The sequence below is a fragment of the Octopus sinensis genome, linkage group LG5 (genome assembly GCF_006345805.1).
Source record: "Octopus sinensis linkage group LG5, ASM634580v1, whole genome shotgun sequence".
Classification (NCBI taxonomy): domain Eukaryota; kingdom Metazoa; phylum Mollusca; class Cephalopoda; order Octopoda; family Octopodidae; genus Octopus; species Octopus sinensis.
Window position 1 is genome coordinate 122,297,055 of NC_043001.1, and position 20,000 is coordinate 122,317,054.

Sequence of the window (20,000 nt, forward strand, 5' to 3'; positions counted from 1 at the left end):
ATGACCTAAAACTATACGCTGCAAATGACAAACAGCTGGAAACACTATTAAAGACAGTTCATGGATTTACCAAAGAAATAGATATGAAATTTGGATTAGAAAAATGCGCCAAAGTAACCATGAAAAGAGGAAAACTAGTTAAGAGTAGTAACAAATCACACTAGATAAAACCAATGAAATAAAAGAATTAGACCAAAGCCAAACTTACAAATACTTAGGAATCCATGAACTAGATAAGACACAACACACACAAATGAAAGAGAAAATAAAAAAAGAATATTATAGACGAGTTAGATCAATACTAAAAACAGAGCTCAATGCTAAAAACAAGATAATAGGTATCAACACTTTAGCTGTCCCAGTTATAAGTTAAAGCTACAATATCCTTAACTGGACACGAAATGAACTGTCCAAAATAGATAGGAAAACAAGAAAAATACTGACAGGATCTAGGATGCATCACCCAAAATCTGACATAGAAAGACTATATATACAACGTATAGAAGGTGGTAGAGGCCTTATACAGCTGGAAAACTACTATAAAATAACCACCATAGGACTGCAAAAATACCTACTTCAGAAGGAAGGAAAACTGATCCAGATAGCGGCAAAACACGAGCAAAACAAAAACTGTTCTCAGTATTTAAGGAAGCTGACAAATACAAACAAGAAATCATACCACCTAATAAACACAAAGAAGAAGAAGAAGATTATGAAGAAACAACAAAAGCTATAAACAAATGAAATCCAAACTAAAAATAGAACAGCAACGAGCCATGATAAAACGATGGCAAGAAAAGCCCCTTCATGGTAAATACTGGACTAAACTAAACGCAAAAGAAATAGACAAAGAAAAATCCCAGCAATGGTTGAGAAGCTCAGGACTCAAAGCAGAAACAGAGGGATTTTTAATTGCAGCACAAGACCAAAGCCTCCCCACCAGAAATTACCAAAAACATGTAATGAAAGAAATATTACAAGTAACTGCAGAATATGTGGAGATGGACAAGAAACAATAAATCATATTATCTTTAGCTGCCCAGTCCTGGCTAAGAAGGAATATATTCACAGACATGACAGAGTTGGAACCTACATACATTGGAAGCTATGCCAACATTATGGAATAACAACAGAAAAAAGATGGTATAGGCACACACCAGAAAAGGTCACAGAAAACGAGAAAGCAACCATACTCTGGGATATGCCAATACACACAGAAAGAGAAATTAAGGCCAGCAGACCAGATATAGTTGTCAGAGATCATGAAGAAAAAAAATGCTTTCTAATTGATGTATCAATACCGGCAGATGACAACGTGTCTCTAAAAGAAATGGAGAAACTCTCAAAATACAAAGACCTGGAAATAGAGATAACTAGAATGTGGAACCTGAAAACAGAAACAATTCCTATCATAGTAGGTGCATTAGGCATGATAAAAAAATATTCAGACAAATACATAACAAAAACACCAGGACTTACAAACACATATAACATACAGAAAATTGCACTACTAGGCACTGCACATATCCTACGTAGAACACTTTCCATACAATAACCATCAGAGCATCACAACAAATCACAGCACATACCCAAGGCACACAGAGCTGCGCTCGGTAGTGAAGTGAAAGCACGCTATAAAAATAATAATACTGAATAATAATAATAATAATAATAATAATAATAATAATAATAATAATAATAATAATATTGACCTTAACTAGTTGAGCATGTCCCTTAGTGGCTGACGATATGTGCATCTCTGATCACGAGCAGAAGTAGTGGGGGAGCATCATAGCCATGTGTTGAGAGGGATTCTTTGGGGTTTTAACAATTCACCTCTGGGAACATGGGTGTTTCGTTCAACATCCTTAAACAACCCTTATTCAGGGACCTTTTGAGCGGGATGGGCTACTCAACCTGAAGAAAATTCTAACTGGGCCCCACCTGCAAGGTCATGTGCTGTTTATCTTGATATGAGATCACCATGTCGCGCACATATGGTTGTGATGCATGTGCCTGGTGTACCCTTATCAGACGGGTAGTCATGATGGGTATATTGGGCTTCGTATATTTTACCCAAGTGTCACTTTGATGGCATGCACTGCTCTCTCACTCAATAATAATAATAGTAATAATGATAATAATAATAATAATAATAATAATAATAATAATAACAATAATAATAATAATAATAATAATAATAAGGATAATAATAATAATAATAATAATAATAATAATAATAATAATAATAATAATAATAATAATAATAATAATGATGATGATAATAATAATACTAATAATAATAATAATAATGATGATGATAATAATAATAATAATACTTAATAATAATAATAATAATAATAATAATAATAATAATAATAATAATAATAATAATAATAAAACAGTCCGTTCTGTAAAATACTAAAAACACTTTAATTTATAAACGGAAGAATGTGATTGTGATTCAGTTGTGCTTGTTATTTAGCCCCCAGATCATTCACAACTCAGTTCCGTCAATGACCCAAGGAGTTCCAGTAAACCTGGTAAGCAATACCGCAAGTTTGTGTTTGCAGCATCTGCTTTTCAGATGATCTATGTTAACTCCTTTATTACTGTATTTCTGTTGAAACATATTTTTAATTAATTTCGAAAACTATGAAGTATTTTCTGATATAACTTTGTCATTAGTTCGCTGATATTTAGAGAATAATTAACATCAGATTTCGATGGGAAGTTTCAACTTGAAACACTTTAAATCATCGAGACTGTATCGTAGAATCCTGTGCGGTTTCAGGCAGGTTGGTAACTTTGCAGTCACGTAAGAATCACTGTGCCCAAGGAGAGGATTTGGTAAAGGGAAACTGAAAGAAGCCTGTCGCATATATATAATATTCTTTTCAGCCATTTGACTGCGGCCATGCCGGAGCACCGTCTTTTAGCCGATCGGTCTCTTTTACTGAACCGCTAATTTACGGGGACGTAAGCACACCAACATCGATTGCCAAGCGATGGTGAGGACTGGGGTTTAAATACATACACACACACACACACACACACAGACACACACACACACGCACACACACACAGACACAGACACACACACAGACACACACACACACACACACAGACACACACACACACACACACACACACACAACACACACACACACACACACACACACACACACACACACACACACACACACACACATATATATATATATATATATACGACGTGGTTCTTTCAGTTTCCGTCTACCAAATCCACTCACAAGGGTTCGGTCGGCCCGAGGCTATAGTAGAGGGAACTTGCCCAAGGTGCCTCAAAATGGGACTGAACCCAGAACCTTTTGGTTGGGAAGAAAGCTCCTTGTCACACAGCCACGCCTGCACCTATATATATATATATATAACAAAATAATTTATATGTAAATATATATGCATATGTTTATATATTATTTTGTTATTATATGATCGAACACCACGCATCCACTTCCAAGTAAGTTTTATCTCTATCTATCTATCTATTTATCTATCTATCTATCTATCTATCTATCTATCTATCTATCTATCTATCTATCTATCTATCTATCTCTCTCTCTCTCTCTCTCTCTCTCTCTCTCTCTCTCTCTCTCTCTCTCTCTATATATATATATATATATATATATATATATATATACATATAATGTGTGTCAGTGTTCGTTCTCCCGACCGCTTGACAATTGGTATGGGTTTCTTTACATTCATGTAACTTAATGGTTCGACAAAAGAGACCAATAAAATAAGTATCAGGCTTAAAAAAATATGTACAGTGGTTAATTAATTTAAACGAAACCCTCTTAATTTGTGTCTCAGAATGTCAGTGTCAATGATGAAACAAATAAAATATAAAAAATCTATAAAAATGTATCAAAATTGCAATCATCAGCTTTAGTTTTTTTTTTCTTTCTTGAGAAACGTTCCTCATATGAATCAAATCTATTTCAGAGCGTTTTGGAAAACTGATGAAAATCTGTGAAGAATTTCGAGAACACGGCGTACTTTGTTTCTGGTTTGGTCTCCGACCTACTCTTTATGTTTTCAAAGATAAATATATACAAGTAAGTGATTTAATAATTAACGCTGTTGTTACTGGAGTGAATTGAGATTTTATGTATACATGACTACACTGATTATGTCCTTAATGATTTAACATACAAGAATAAATTCTTGCTGCATCTGCAAAAATAACAATGACAATACATTTGGTTTGATGGAAGGATATTTTGTAGAGTTTAGCTTGCTTACGGACCACATGGTTGCGGGTTCAGTCCTACTGCGTGACACCTTGAGTAAGTGTCTTCTACTATAGCCTCGGGCCAACCAAAGCCTTGTGAGTGGATTTGATAGACGAAAACTGAAAGAAGCCCGTCGTATATATATATATATATATATATATATATGTGTGTGTGTGTGTGTGTGTGTGTGTGTGTGTGTGTGTGTGTGTGTGTGTGTGTGTGTGTTTGTCCCCCCAACATCGCTTGATAACCGATGGTGGTGTGTTTACGTCCCCGTAACTTAGCGGTTCGGCAAAAGAGACCGATAGGGTAAATTTACAAAGAATAAGTCCTGGGGGCGATTTGAAATGACTGAAACAAGTAAAAGAGTAAAAGAGTAAAAAAAGACACTTTTAGCTGCATAAATTACTTCTATAATATCTCTTACAAACTAATTAAGCAATAGTTAAGCTAATGAAGGAAGCTCTGCATTTGACTTGGGAAAAAATAGCTGCTAAATCTTTCTGAAAGCCCGCCCTACTGACTTAAAGAAGTATACATCGGACAAGAAAGTCTCTGATATATTAGTGATATATGATCTTTTTGTTGTGTTAGAAATAAGAGAGGTGAAAGGCGACGAGCTGGCAGAAGCGTTAACACCCCGGGCGAAATGCTTAGCGGTATTTCCTCTGCGTTACGTTGTGAGTTCAAATTCCGCCGAGGTCGACTTTGCCTTTCATCCTTTCGGGGTCGATAAATTAAGTACCAGTTAAGCACTGGGGTCGATGTAATCGACTTAATACCTATGTCTGTCCTTGTTTGTCCTCTCTGTGTTTAGCCCCTTGTGGGTAATAAAGAAATAAATAGGTATTTCCTCTGCCGCTACGTTCTCAGTTCAAATTCCGCCGAGGTCGACTTTACCTTTAATCCTTTCGGGATCGATAAATTAAGTACCAGTTGCGTACTGGGGTCGATGTAATCGACTAGCCCCCTCCCTCACCCAAATTTCGGGCCTTGTGCCTAGATTAGAAAAGAAATAAGAGAGGTGAATTCTTTAGGTGATGTGAACTGTGAAGACAAAAGAAATTATGGTAAGATATTGCAGAAGAGAGAGGTAGTGCCAATACAGTAGTTAGTTGCTGTAACAACCCTGTAGGTTGACTGTGACGTTGGGGAACAGTAAGAAGATCTGGGATTCAACATGACCAAAGTACAAATTAGCATGGTTGAGATCCATTCTTGTACTTTGTTAATATAAGGACAGATGTCTCATCGTCAGTAAGTACATTTAAAAGTCCCTGGTTGTGTGTGGGCTGAGTACTGTGCAGTTTCTTACTAGGATATTTCTGGGATTCTTATGTTTTTAAAAAGCAAACAGAAATGGTGATGTAAAATTAAGAAATGGTTCTGGGGTCAGAAAGGAGAATATGGAAGTTGTGGATGAGTTTATCCATACATCTTTACATTGGGAATTTGCCTTGCTGATTGCTTTCAGGAGTATATTCGAAGCATATTACTACGTATGCCTAACCACCCACTTCAACAGTACAGGTCATTCTGCCACCCAATTATCAATGTGAGCCATTACCCCACACCATGGATCCACGCTCTCAAGAAAACGTAGCGAAAAACGTTTCATATTTGAACTTCACACCATGTCACTGACAAGTTTAAATTTTTCCTCCTACTCCTCCTCTTAATTCCTTAAGCCTCTAACCATTCAACTCCAGTCTATTCTCATCTTTTCCCTGCATCTTACACTTGCTTTCGCCTGCTTCTTCTCGTTCTATCACACTCTCCTTCTTTCTTTCACTGTTTCTCTTACCACTTCTTGTTCATGTATGAAGCTCGCATAGTCCTGAGTTCCTCGTCCGTTGCAGCCAATTGTTTTTTTTAAAATTTATATGATATAAGAGTGTGCTCTCCTTAATTAATTTCTCTCGTGACTATACCATGTGTTGGATCACCTTGAAATAAAATGAATTGCTGGTCTATGACTTATATACAATGAAGTCTATTTGCTGATGGGCTGCAGCGTAGCACATGTGAGAGAAAACTAAATTACGAAGTAAAAGCAGCTCTAGTAATGTAAACAAAATCGGTCATGGATACACAGTGTGTCTTTTGTTTATATACCAAATTTACTGTGAGATAGCAAATGTATGTATGTGAATCAGGTGTTCTGTAAAATATCTCTAGTAATTTAGAGTCGCAAGGAATTAGCTAACCAACGGCAATATAGGAAAGCACTTAACTAAAGAGCCGTATGATTGAATCGGACCAATACCATGTTGCTGCAAATTGAACTTCTTAATGTTATAATCATAGCTGCATTAAACTACATCACTAAATTATATAAGTATATTGTTTTTAAATTATATTCTTGTTTATTAATTTGTTTTACACTAATCGCATTTCACTCAGGATGTAATTGGCAACACAAAACACATAGAAAAAAGCTTTTTCTATAAATTTGCACACTCCTGGTTAGGAAATGGTTTGCTGACTAGGTATGTATTTGGTGATATATTTCTTTTTATTCATGATGAGTTATAATGAGTAGTTTCAAAGAAATGCATTGATTTTTAAAAATATAAAATAATACAAACATTGAGAATATATGCTTATGTTTTTTGCATAGTTTTTAAGTCCGTGTCTCCCTTGCTTGAGTAGCCCATCGTCAAATGTGTTCTAATCATGATGATCCTGTCTCTTATTCTATATATATATATTGATAATTATGCGGATAAACAAATTGGATACATCAGATATATTAAATATATTACGTAGAATCTCTGGATCTTATCTGTTATATATATATGTATATATATATATATATATATATATATATATATATATATATATATATATATATATATATATATATATATATATATATGACCCTACGTAAACACACATAGCACACAAACTTCCCTGAAGAAGAAATATGCCCCAACGACGAACTATCACAACCTACAAGAACACCATGCCCAGAACAAAAACAAATAATGCAAATTAATCACAAAAGTATTTGCCCCAAAAAAGACAAATTCAAGGGAGACAAACATCCAAAAGATACCGCTCAAGAGTGACGTCCCTTGATACCTTGATTCATTGTTTTATTTACACGAATTTGCGAGAGATACCGTGAACGAAGCAACACGAGTTGTCAAAACAGAGGCGAACACCTTTGTGTTAAGACATTAGGATATTTTCCTACTTTTTTAAGCATGAAGCCAATGGTAGCCTTAACTCACAAATAAAGAAATTATATATCCACCAATGCGGTGTGGAGTACTCGTTGCAATGTTTGACATTTACGTATATGTGTGCGCGCACGCACGCACACACACACACACACACACACACACACACACACCACACACACACATATGTATGTGTGTGTGGGGGGGTGAGAGAGAGAGAGAGAGATTAAAAGACGGAACTTATATAACAGCTGAAATGTGAACTTGTATTGATGAAAGAAGCAGACTAAATCAACGCCCTAAGATGAAGATTATTGGAGAATTGATCGGCAAATGGAGAAAATGTAGAGAAAAGACAAGAAGCAGAGTCTAGAAAAGAATGGTATGGAAGCTGAAGAAGCTGTAGACAGAAATGATCTGTGAAGGAACAAGCACAACGAATGATTCCCGTTTACTGATCAAGGTAAAGGATGGTAGACTGCTTATAATGGAGGAAGAATAAGCAACATGCTGAAAAGAGCATTTTCTTGAGTTTTCAAACAGCTGATTCCAGCAATCATTTTTGAAATGAGTAATGGACCAATCATAAATGAACTGACCATCAACATAGCTGATATAATAGCAGAAGTGATGCGCAAGATAATACACAGCTGACATGAATGAGATACTTGCTTAGTAGACCTTCCCGAGAGCGGGAAGATCTACTAGGTGATTGGAGGCATGGAATAGAGGTCCCACCACTCAAAAAGTAAAAAGAAAAAAAAAAGAAACAGACTTCTAGCAGACTGTATGAATTTGCGTGACATCACACTGTTATTCATGCCTGGCAAAGTTATTACAGTGTTCTGCTTAACACATTCAAGTGGAAGATTAATGCTGTGTTGAGAGAGGAACAGACAGGTTCTTTTTCAGAGTGCCAGGTCCTGCGTGGAACAGCTCTTCATGTTGAAAATATACTCATACAAACCAGAGAACATAGAGTGCAGCTTCTTATCAATTTCATCAACTATAAAAACAAATTGACTGTGTTCACTGAGATTTTCAGTTTTTAACCAAAATGTTTTGATACATTTGTGAGAAGAGGTTATTGTTTTTTTTTTCTTGAACAAGATATAGTAATTCTATGACCTGTGGATAAGCAACTGATGCGCCATCAATGCTGGCTAGTTATGGTATTTTTTCGATAACGTTGTTTTGTACTCAGAAACTCAAACTCATGTCTAAAGTTATTAATTTTCTCTCAAGAGTTTAGTGATTAGCATTTCTTCCCATTTTCATTAGATATTGTTGATGTGTGAATTTATTATACACCTTCTGATGGTAGTTAAATATTTGATACTGTAGCTCACTTTTTACGAGATCTTCTAGTCTTGTACCTCTATGTTAATTATGTTGAATTATCTGTCACATCTGTATTTATAAGGTTTTCCCTCAGAGTGATAGTTGCATATTTTCAAATTTTCTCCACTGATATCGTCTACAAATTTTTATAAGAATGGTTGGTTATATTTTTTTATCTGTTCTCACTTCAAAAAACCTGTTATTTAATGAAAGTTTAGAGAAGTTTAAAGAATTATTTTGAAACTAATTTTCAAACATTTTAAACTATATATTCTCTATATTTATGTTTGTTGGATCACCTTTCTATAAAGATGCATGAGAGTTGAGCGAAAATGATGATGGCACGACTGTAGGTGTTTGGATGTTATTGATCTATGCCATAAAAGTTCCTTATTGGTTTAAAGTATATTCGGAAATCAAGCATTACAGGAATTTAAAAAAATAATTGCTACAGGTGATAACGTTATATGTGAGAACAACGATGCTTGGTGTCAACAAGCTTTACCAGTTCCCCATGTTTCAGAATGTCTCTATAGAGATGAAGGACTCCGCTTTCTGAAAACAATTCCTTAACATATTAAAGGTATAGGCTTCAAAACTCATTGCAGAAACCTGTTTGAAAAAAAGTTGATTTTTGGATATTACATAAAATTTTGACAGCTAATTTATTATTTTTACAAACACTAGCAGTATCGCTCGGCGTTGCTCGGGTTTGTTTCGACCCTTTAGAATTAGAATTTTTGAAAAGTAAAACTTTTGCGTTATGTAGCCTGTTATTCTCTTTAAGTGAACTTTTTCTAGTTGAAATATACCGAAAAATGGCGACACAGCAGTCAAAACATCGTAAAAAATAGGGATTTTCATAGAAAAAAAAGCACCTTTTTGATGTAAATAATTTTTGGTCTTAACATGGTCTGATTTGAAGTTTTTCTTCTACTGAAGGAAGAGCAAGCTTCTTCTATCATACTTTCAATTTTGGTCAACTTGTGCCGTAGGGTCTCGGAGTAGATAGTGTTAGTTGAAGGCTACCAAACTTGCCATACACAGACAACTTCAGCTTTATATATAGAGAGAGATTGAAGATGTGATTTGACTGAAAATTGGTTGATACTTTCAGAAGGCTATGCGATTGAGTAGCATCTTTGTTACTCGGAAAAATACTTAGATAAGTATCAATGTAAGAGTCTTTACTTGGTCTCTCCATCTGCTAAAAATGCTATCCAAATCTCTCTCAAACCTTTTAAAATTCAACACTTTTAAAATGTGATAAATTGATCTATAGTGCACTATTTCTGTAGCGGCTGTATCTCCTTGCCTTTTTACCACAAGAGCTTCTAGTCTTGTTGTACTTCTATGTTAATTAAAGTTGAATTATCTCATTACTGTTTCATCTGTATTTATTAGGTTTTCCCTCAGAGTGATAGTTGCATATTTTCAAATTTTCTCCACTGATATCGTCTACAAATTTTAATAAGAATGGTTGGTTATATTTTTGTTATCTGTTCTCACTTCAAAAAACCTGTTATTTAATGAAAGTTTAGAGAAGTTTAAAGAATTATTTTGAAACTAATTTTCAACATTTTAAACTATATATTCTCTATATTTATGTTTGTTGGATCACCTTTCTATAAAGATGCATGAGAGTTGAGCGAAAATGATGATGGCACGACTGTAGGTGTTTGGATGTTATTGATCTATGCCATAAAAGTTCCTTATTGGTTTAAAGTATATTCGGAAATCAAGCATTACAGGAATTTAAAAAAATAATTGCTACAGGTGATAACGTTATATGTGAGAACAACGATGCTTGGTGTCAACAAGCTTTACCAGTTCCCCATGTTTCAGAATGTCTCTATAGAGATGAAGGACTCCGCTTTCTGAAAACAATTCCTTAACATATTAAAGGTATAGGCTTCAAAACTCATTGCAGAAACCTGTTTGAAAAAAAGTTGATTTTTGGATATTACATAAAATTTTGACAGCTAATTTATTATTTTTACAAACACTAGCAGTATCGCTCGGCGTTGCTCGGGTTTGTTTCGACCCTTTAGAATTAGAATTTTTGAAAAGTAAAACTTTTGCGTTATGTAGCCTGTTATTCTCTTTAAGTGAACTTTTTCTAGTTGAAATATACCGAAAAATGGCGACACAGCAGTCAAAACATCGTAAAAAATAGGGATTTTCATAGAAAAAAAAGCACCTTTTTGATGTAAATAATTTTTGGTCTTAACATGGTCTGATTTGAAGTTTTTCTTCTACTGAAGGAAGAGCAAGCTTCTTCTATCATACTTTCAATTTTGGTCAACTTGTGCCGTAGGGTCTCGGAGTAGATAGTGTTAGTTGAAGGCTACCAAACTTGCCATACACAGACAACTTCAGCTTATATATAGAGAGAGATTGAAGATGTGATTTGACTGAAAATTGGTTGATACTTTCAGAAGGCTATGCGATTGAGTAGCATCTTTGTTACTCGGAAAAATACTTAGATAAGTATCATGTAAGAGTCTTTACTTGGTCTCTCCATCTGCTAAAAATGCTATCCAAATCTCTCTCAAACCTTTTAAAATTCAACACTTTTAAAATGTGACAAATTGATCTATAGTGCACTATTTCTGTAGCGGCTGTATCTCCTTGCCTTTTTACCACAAGAGCTTCTAGTCTTGTTGTACCTCTATGTTAATTAAAGTTGAATTATCTCATTACTGTTTCATCTGTATTTATTAGGTTTTCCCTCAGAGTGATAGTTGCATATTTTCAAATTTTCTCCACTGATATCGTCTACAAATTTTAATAAGAATGGTTGGTTATATTTTTGTTATCTGTTCTCACTTCAAAAACTTGTTATTTAATGAAAGTTTAGAGAAGTTTAAAGAATTATTTTGAAACTGGTTCTCAGACAGCGGAGCCCTTCATCTCTATAGAGACATTCTGAAACATGGGAAACTGGTAAGGCTTGTTGACAACAAGCATCGCCGCTCTCACATGTGAGATTATCACATGTAGCAGCTACCATATTTTTAATTCCTGAAATGCTCGATTAGCAATGACGAGCAGTTTACTTAGCAGTAGCAGCAACAGTAGTAGAGGCGCAATGGCCCAATGGTTAGGGCAGCGGACTCGTGGTCGGAGGATCGCGGTTTCGATTCCCAGACTGGGCGTTGTGTGTGTTTATTGAACGAAAACACCTAAAGCTTCACGAGGCTCCAGCAGAGGGTGGTGGCGACCCATGTTGTACTCTTTCGCTCCAACTTTCTCTCACTCTTTCTTCCTGTTTCTTGTCCCCGACTTCCTACGCAACCGCTGAGCCTTGATACCCATTTATCCACCCGTCGATGCTCTCGGTGTCGGGGGTTGACCTGCTCTCTCTTCTGCGGGTCTTACGAATAGCAAAGGACCACGTTTCGGACTTTTTCCATCTTGCGAGCTCTGGGACGAAGACCGTTCGCTCAACATCGACATCAATAACAACAACACAACATAAACAACAACAACAACAATAATAATTTTGAGATTCTTTTTTTCCAGTTGTTACAGTTTCACTTCTTCTAAATTGTTATTTTTAAAACTTTCATTCAATAAATAAAATATTCAAATAGTATTCCTTGATTACTGTTTTTAGTACAGGATCCAGATGGTTCAAATCGAGGAAGATGTTGACGCCATCCTTCCATTATAACATTTTGAACAATTTCCTAATTGTAATGCAGAACCAATCGAATATACTGTGTAACAATCTGGACAAAATGGTTGGCAAGGGAGAATTCGATGTTCGCTCACATATTGCAAATTGTACGCTGGATATTATAACAGGTAAGTGGTATCGAAACTACAGTTACTCTATTTTATCTTCACATCATCATCATCTTATTATAATAATAATAATAATAATAATAATAATTATTATTATTATTATCATTTTTCTTTTTATAGCGTGCTTTCACTTCACTACCGAGCGCAGCTCTGTGTGCGTTGGGTATGTGCTGTGATTTGTTGTGATGCTCTGATGGTTACTGTATGAAAAGTGTTCTGCGTAGGATGTGTGCAGTGCCTAGTAGTGCAATTTTCTGTATGTTATATGTGTTTGTAAGTCCTGGTGTTTTTGTTATGTATTTGTCTGAATATTTTTTATCATGCCTAATGCGCCTATTATGATAGGAATTGTTTCTGTTTTTAGATTCCACATTCTGGTTACCTCTATTTCCAGATCTTTGTATTTTGAAAGTTTCTCCATTTCTTTTAGAGACACGTTGTCATCTGCTGGTATTGATACATCAATTAGAAAGCATTTTTTTTTCTTCATGATCTCTGACAACTATATCTGGTCTGCTGGCCTTAATTTCTCTTTCTGTGTGTATTGGCATATCCCAGAGTATGGTTGCTTTCTCGTTTTCTGTGACCTTTTCTGGTGTGTGCATATACCATATTTTTTCTGTTGTTATATCATAATGTTGGCATAGCTTCCAGTGTATATAGGTCCCAACTCTGTCGTGTCTGTGAATATATTCCTTCTTAGCCAGGACTGGGCAGCTAAAGATAATATGATTTATTGTTTCTTGTCCATCTCCACATATTCTGCAGTTACTTGTTATATTTCTTTTCATTACATTATTATTATTATTATTATTATTACTATTATTATTATTATTATTATTATTATTATTATTATTATTATTATTATCATTATTATTATTATTATTATTATTATTATCATTATTATTATGAGAAACTGCTATGGGTCAATGTGTGAACGCTCAAGGTGACGATGGAAATTCAGAATACATCTATAGTGTTAAAAGGTATGTTATGATTTCCACATCTTCAAACATTAAACACATACACGTATATTGTACTAAAGCACACACACACACACACACAACACACACACACACACACCACACACACACACATATATATATAGCGGCTGAGTGGCAAGTAGATTGCTTACTAGCCACATAGTTCCGGGTTCAGTCGTTCCACTGCGTGGCACCTTGGGCAAGTGACTTCTAGTATAGCCTCGGACCGACCAAAACCTTATGAGTGGATTTGGTAGGCGGAAACTGAAAAGAAGCCTGTCGTATATATATATATATATATATATATATATATATATATATATATGTATGTATGTATGTGTGTGTGTGTGTTTGTGTGTGTGTTCGTGTGTGTGTGTGTTTGTGTGTTTGTGTGTCTGTGTTTGTCTCCCCACCATCGCTTGACAACCGATGTTCGTGTGTTTATGTCCCCATGACTTAGCGGTTCGGAAAACAGTCCGAAAGAATAAGTACTAGTCTTACAAAGAATAAGTCCTCGGGTCGATCTGTTCGACTGAAGGCGGTGCTCCAGCATGGCCGCAGTCAATGACTTAAACAAATAAAAGAATAAAAGAATTTGCACACACACACACACTCACGCACGCACGCACACACACACACACACCACACACACACACACACACACACACATATATATATATATATATATATAATGTGTGTGTGTGTATGTATTTTAAATGATTGATAGGAAAGACAGTGTACTGCAGGCTTTATTTAGCACGACGATCGTTTCGGCTTACATCTGCACTGCTCCCTTGTGAGTGGGAAACGATATGATGGAATCGATTGCACCCCACAGTGCAGAAGAAACCTCATCAGGTTACAATACGTTACAAGGTTATAATATGTTCATTTCGCTACTGTGTGTGGCAGGATACTGTGTTGGTAGGATGCTTGCATTTATAGTAGTTCACAAATCCATTAATCAGGCAGGATGGCTGCTATATATATTCGGGCAGTCGTAGGTAAAGGAATCTTATGTTCAAAAATGTGCGCAGCGAGTTGAGTGTTTTTCTTGTGGATGATCGAAGACTTATGGAAATTAAGAAGACAAAAGCTGTTTGTTAGACGAATGGACAATATCTGTATTTGAATGTCTTACTTTATCATATATGCCATATTATATCTAACAGCTAATTATGCGAAGAGGACATTTGTCTGTGATATACTGTACGTTTTATATATATCATAGTTTAATTAATAGGTCCTCCTGTTGATCGAATGAATGGACGACTCATTGCTGAAACCTACGGAAGATTCAGTAATGTGAACAAAACATTACTTTTTAATTTTATTAGTTAATAATTGAATTTGTGGAATGTTTTAGGATGACTGATATTATTAGTTATCAACTACAATCTCCGTGGTTATGGCCAGATCTTATCTTCAATTTGCATCCTTTGGGGAAAGAAGCAACCAAGTGTTTAAAAGTCCTTCACGGTTTTACCAATAAAGTAAGCAAATTATGTACTATTCTGTCACTTGTATATTGTGTTCATATTTTGTGTCCTTTTCCATTCTATTTCATTTGTTTGCGGCCATGTTGACCCAGAGCATACACGATTTTTTTTATTGTATCATGCCAGTTTATAAGTTTAGGCTGGTCAGTATTATATCGTATTGCATTGATTTGTTACGTCTTACCTTTCTAAAATAACAGTGTTTTGGATCTATACGCAGACAAGGCAAACTGACAAGTAGAATTACATATTTGCTTGCTTGTATATCTATTTATATACTTTCATATCTACAAGCACATACACACACACACACACATAAATGTCGGATAATGAGAATGAGTGTTCAACACAACATTAATAGATAAAGATTCTTCATCTGTATATTAAGACTACCATTGGTTTCATGTTAAAAAATATTTAAATATCTTAACAATTTTTCAATCCGATCACATGGAGGAATGGTGTCCATCTCCATTTTCGATTAAAACATGAGAAAGGTTCCCCCAAAATTCCTGGTAAACAAAAACAAGAAATCCAGGAAGGGTAACTCTTGGGCAGCAACCGTTGAATGATTATCTCTCTTGGGTTTAATCTTTGGAAAACATTGTGCAGCATAAGTTATATTATGTTATATCCTGAGTATGTGTAATGTTTGTATGTCTATATGCTGAGTGAGTTTCTTATGAGGGCATTTGTGGAGGTCAAATGATGTTTACATTATTTACCTTCGACGGATATTTGTCCTCATCTTGTTTGTTGTTAACACAACGTTTCTGCTGATATACCCTCCAGCCTTCTTCAGGTGTCTTGGGAAAATTTCGAACCTGGGTTCGATGTTGTTGTTGTTGTTCAGGTCACTGCATGGAATCGAACTCGGAATCTTGGGGTTATAGATTATGCCTAACCGAAAACGATCAAAGCCACATCATCCAAACAGACCGGGTGAAACCGGGCTTAGCTGCTAGTATATATATATATATCCTCAGACACACACATATATATACACATATCTATATTTCTCTATCTATCTATCTATCTATCTATCTATCTATCTATCTATCTATCTATCTATCTATCTATCTATCTACCTATCTATCTATCTAACTATCTATCTATACATTCATACATACATATATATATACATACATATATATATATATATACATACATACACACACACACACACACATATATATATATATATATATATATATATATATATATATATACATGTCTATATATATATACATATTATATACACACACATATGTGTGTGTGTATATGTAAAAGTGATGTGTTTCCACACGGTTTCCATCTAATAAGTGTTAATCCCTGTGCAATGAATAATACAAGGTTAAATCACAAATCATTTGTTCACCTGGCCTTGTAGTGGGATTGAATCTAGAAACATGATGTCATGAAATTTATATCTTAACTAAACAATTGTACCTGCATGTATTATTATCCTTACTTTTTCATAATTTGTCATCAGTTATCACTTATCAATTTTTACTTTTATTATAGATGATTAAAGATCGCAGTGAACTGTACCTAGAAAACCGGAAGAAAAGCTCCAATAATAAAGACGAAGATGAAGAGAGTCGTGGAAAGAAAAAACTGGCATTTTTGGATACTCTCCTCGACAAATTGCATGAAGGGGAAATAGACCAAACAATGTTGAGAGAAGAGGTGGACACATTTATGTTTGAGGTGAATTTATGAAAAGTATTAACATTCATTAAATGTGTTAATTTAAATGTACTTATTTAATCGACCCCGAAATGATGAAAAGCAAAGTCGACCTCGGCGGAATTTGAACTCAGAACGTAACGGCAGACGAAATACCTATTTCTTTACTACCCACAAGGGGCTAAACACAGAAGGGACAAACAAGGACAGACAAACGGATTAAGTCGATTAAATCGATCCCAGTGCGTAACTGGTACTTATTTAATCGACCCCGAAAGGATGAAAGGCAAAGTCGACCTCGACGGAATTTGAACTCAGAACGTAACGGCAGACGAAATACCTATTTCTTTACTACCCACAAGGGGCTAAATACAGAAGGGATAAACAAAGACAGACAAACGGATTAAGTCGATTAAATCGATCCCAGTGCGTAACTGGTACTTATTTAATCGACCCCGAAAGGATGAAAGGCAAAGTCGACCTCGGCGGAATTTGAACTCAGAACGTAGTGACAGACGAAATACCGCTAAGCATTTCGCCCGGCGTGCTAACGTTTCTGCCAGCTCACCGTCTTTCGGCACATGATCCTCACCTATTAACCCTTGCGTAAACTCAGTTTATTGTATCTTCGATATTCTAGAACTGTCCTGTATCCAATAAAATGAAATATTTATATTGTCCTTCCAGGGTCATGACACAACATTAGCAGGAATATCATGGACTTTATACTTCATAGCCGCTTATCCAGATGTACAAAAGAAGTTACAGAAAGAAATCGATAATTTTTATGGTGAGTTGCAAACTTTATAAATGCTCTTGTCTTACACCCTTGCCGCTGCTGGGAACGTCCGTTCCTATTCACTTGTGGGGAATCGAAATTACTATTCCCAACTGTCTGACAGATAAAAAGTGGAGTTCCAAAATATATTTTTATGAACTTGGGAAAACTACTAGTGGACCATCTAGATTGTACCTAGATAGAGAGTTTGTGAGGTAAGCAGTGATAATGCAGGCTGCTTACAGATTAGTATTGTCAGCTACACAGATTACATGTTTTTGATCTGTATGATCGACTTAAATTGGATTCATAGGAAGCATCTGGCTACTGAAAACTAAACTCGTCTTTTCCGGCACACGAAGACTACAAAGATTGGCAAGCTAATGAAACAGCGGTGGACAGGTTGGGGTAGGGCGAATTGTCAGTAAATAGTGGTGGTGTGTTCTGAGCAATTAGTTGGCTCAACTCGGTTTAAGGGTTAGATTGTACGGTAAGTGTTCGTGATTAAATTTAAGGTCTATATCTAAAGGTTAGGGATTACGGCTGGAGTTCAGATTTGGTTACGGTTTTGATCAGAAAATGACCGAAAAATTGCACAAAAACTGATTTTCAAAATAAGCAAGTCTGTTTATACTGTAAGTTTTCTTTTCCACTACGTATGTCACTTCTAGATTTCAACCTGATCAACATGGCTATTTCTCCTCCAAGTATTTTACTACCTACTCATTACAGTTATCTTTTTCCCTGTGTGGGATCTACAAGTTTCTTACTTCTTTATTGCCAACAAGGGGCTAAACATAGAGGGGACATACAAGGACAGACAAACGGATTAAGTCGATTATATCGACCCCAGTGCGTAACTGGTACTTAATTTATCGACCCTGAAAGGATGAAAGGCAAAGTCGACCTCGGCAGAATTTGAACTCAGAATGTAACGGCAGACGAAATACTGCTAAGCATTTCGCCAGGCGTGGTAACATTTCTGCCAGCTCGCAGCTGGATCTATCAGTTTCTTAACATCCTTTTGATCATTCCACCAAACCCTCCGGATCTTTTGCCAGTTGTGTGTTGTTTTTTTACCAGTTTTCCAGATTTTCCTTTCTTTAAAGTAATTATACATTTTCCCTCTTGTTCTCACATTTTCACATCTTAGTCAAAATCTTCACTCTTACTTAAAAATTTCACATTCCTATGTAATTTTCTCATACATTATCACAACCTCAACATTGCCATCTCGTTAACTTCACCACCTTTTCTCTCTTCACACTCGCACTTGTACCTCCTCCCGAACACGATTTTCGACCATCCACCTAATGTTCACACACACACACACACACACACACACACACACACACACACACACGCACAAACAACCAGTGCCCCACTAAGCTACACAACTATACTTATACGCTATTAAATCTCTAAACACATGCAATTCACACTAGGGTCACAAAGAAAGTATCCACCTTCCTATAGTGCAGATTTCAACTTTTGACCTATTTAAATACATTTCTCTTATGAATGCAAATGGAATAGTATTCCTTGGTATTACTGCTGGGAAAACGGTGGCAAAATCATTAACAGCTGCATTGTTGATGTAATGCAGAAAGTGGGGATCTCATCTGTGACAGGGCGCATAGAGCATACAGACGGTAAAGCAGGGAAAAATAGACTTGGTAAGTTTGTGGGTTGACTTTGAAAATGCTTTTGGGTAAGTTCGGGAAAGCTGTTTAAGTATGCATTAGAGCTGTTCTGGAACTCACCCGAGATCAGCAGAGTGATTGCGGATTATTTCAGCAGATTCCATATGAGCTTTATATCACGAAGAATTATTCAATCTTTTGGCACAAATTAGAAACAGGAATCGCAACCAGGTGCAAAATACCAGTCATATGATACCACAATCATCATATGAAGATCCACTCTCCAAACGACACATTTACGTGTACAATGGAGCATTGTCTGCAGTATGTGAGAACACAATGATGAGAATCCTGCAAATATTGTATAAGTTCATAAGCTTGGTACAGCTGAGTTTCAAAGCAAAGCAATCCAGTAGTGTGACTCCTGTAAAAGGAAATAAGAAAGAATAAGATTGAAGGAGAGATCATACCTACAATACTGTAGGAAACTGTAAACAGCCAGATTAGATTGTATTTCTGTCAAAATAAAAAAAGCGTACCATCAAATTTTCAAATGCCATCAAATTTTTCAAAGTTGGTGTAGTATTAATGTTTTCACTTTTGCAAGACAAGATACAAGAACAATTGTTTGAGGGTCAACAACAAATATACAGAACTTAGAATAATCTCCTATTTGTTAGCTTATGGATTATTAATGATGACGATGATGATGATGATGTTGTTGTTGTTTTAAAATTCTTCTCTGTTTGTCAATACAAAATATGTTTCTTATTCAAGGCGAAAATGAAGAACCTA

At 35.6% G+C, this 20,000-nt stretch overlaps 1 protein-coding gene across 2 annotated transcripts in view; it reads left to right on the top strand.

The window, feature by feature from the left end:
* The window catches only part of LOC115212257 (cytochrome P450 4V2-like), a 32,113-nt gene that overhangs the window by 4,545 nt on the left and 7,568 nt on the right, over positions 1-20,000 (top strand). Inside the window, exons 2-9 of one of the 2 annotated variants that reach the window (XM_036503043.1) lie at positions 3,988-4,100; positions 6,681-6,766; positions 12,423-12,613; positions 13,527-13,599; positions 14,963-15,089; positions 16,620-16,805; positions 17,472-17,574; positions 19,983-20,000. The exon at positions 19,983-20,000 is cut by the window's right edge and continues 47 nt beyond it. In XM_036503043.1, the coding sequence (XP_036358936.1) occupies positions 3,988-4,100; positions 6,681-6,766; positions 12,423-12,613; positions 13,527-13,599; positions 14,963-15,089; positions 16,620-16,805; positions 17,472-17,574; positions 19,983-20,000 (897 nt within the window). The remainder of the gene's footprint in view (positions 1-3,987; positions 4,101-6,680; positions 6,767-12,422; positions 12,614-13,526; positions 13,600-14,962; positions 15,090-16,619; positions 16,806-17,471; positions 17,575-19,982) is intronic. The other variant, XM_036503044.1, reaches the window with a different exon arrangement.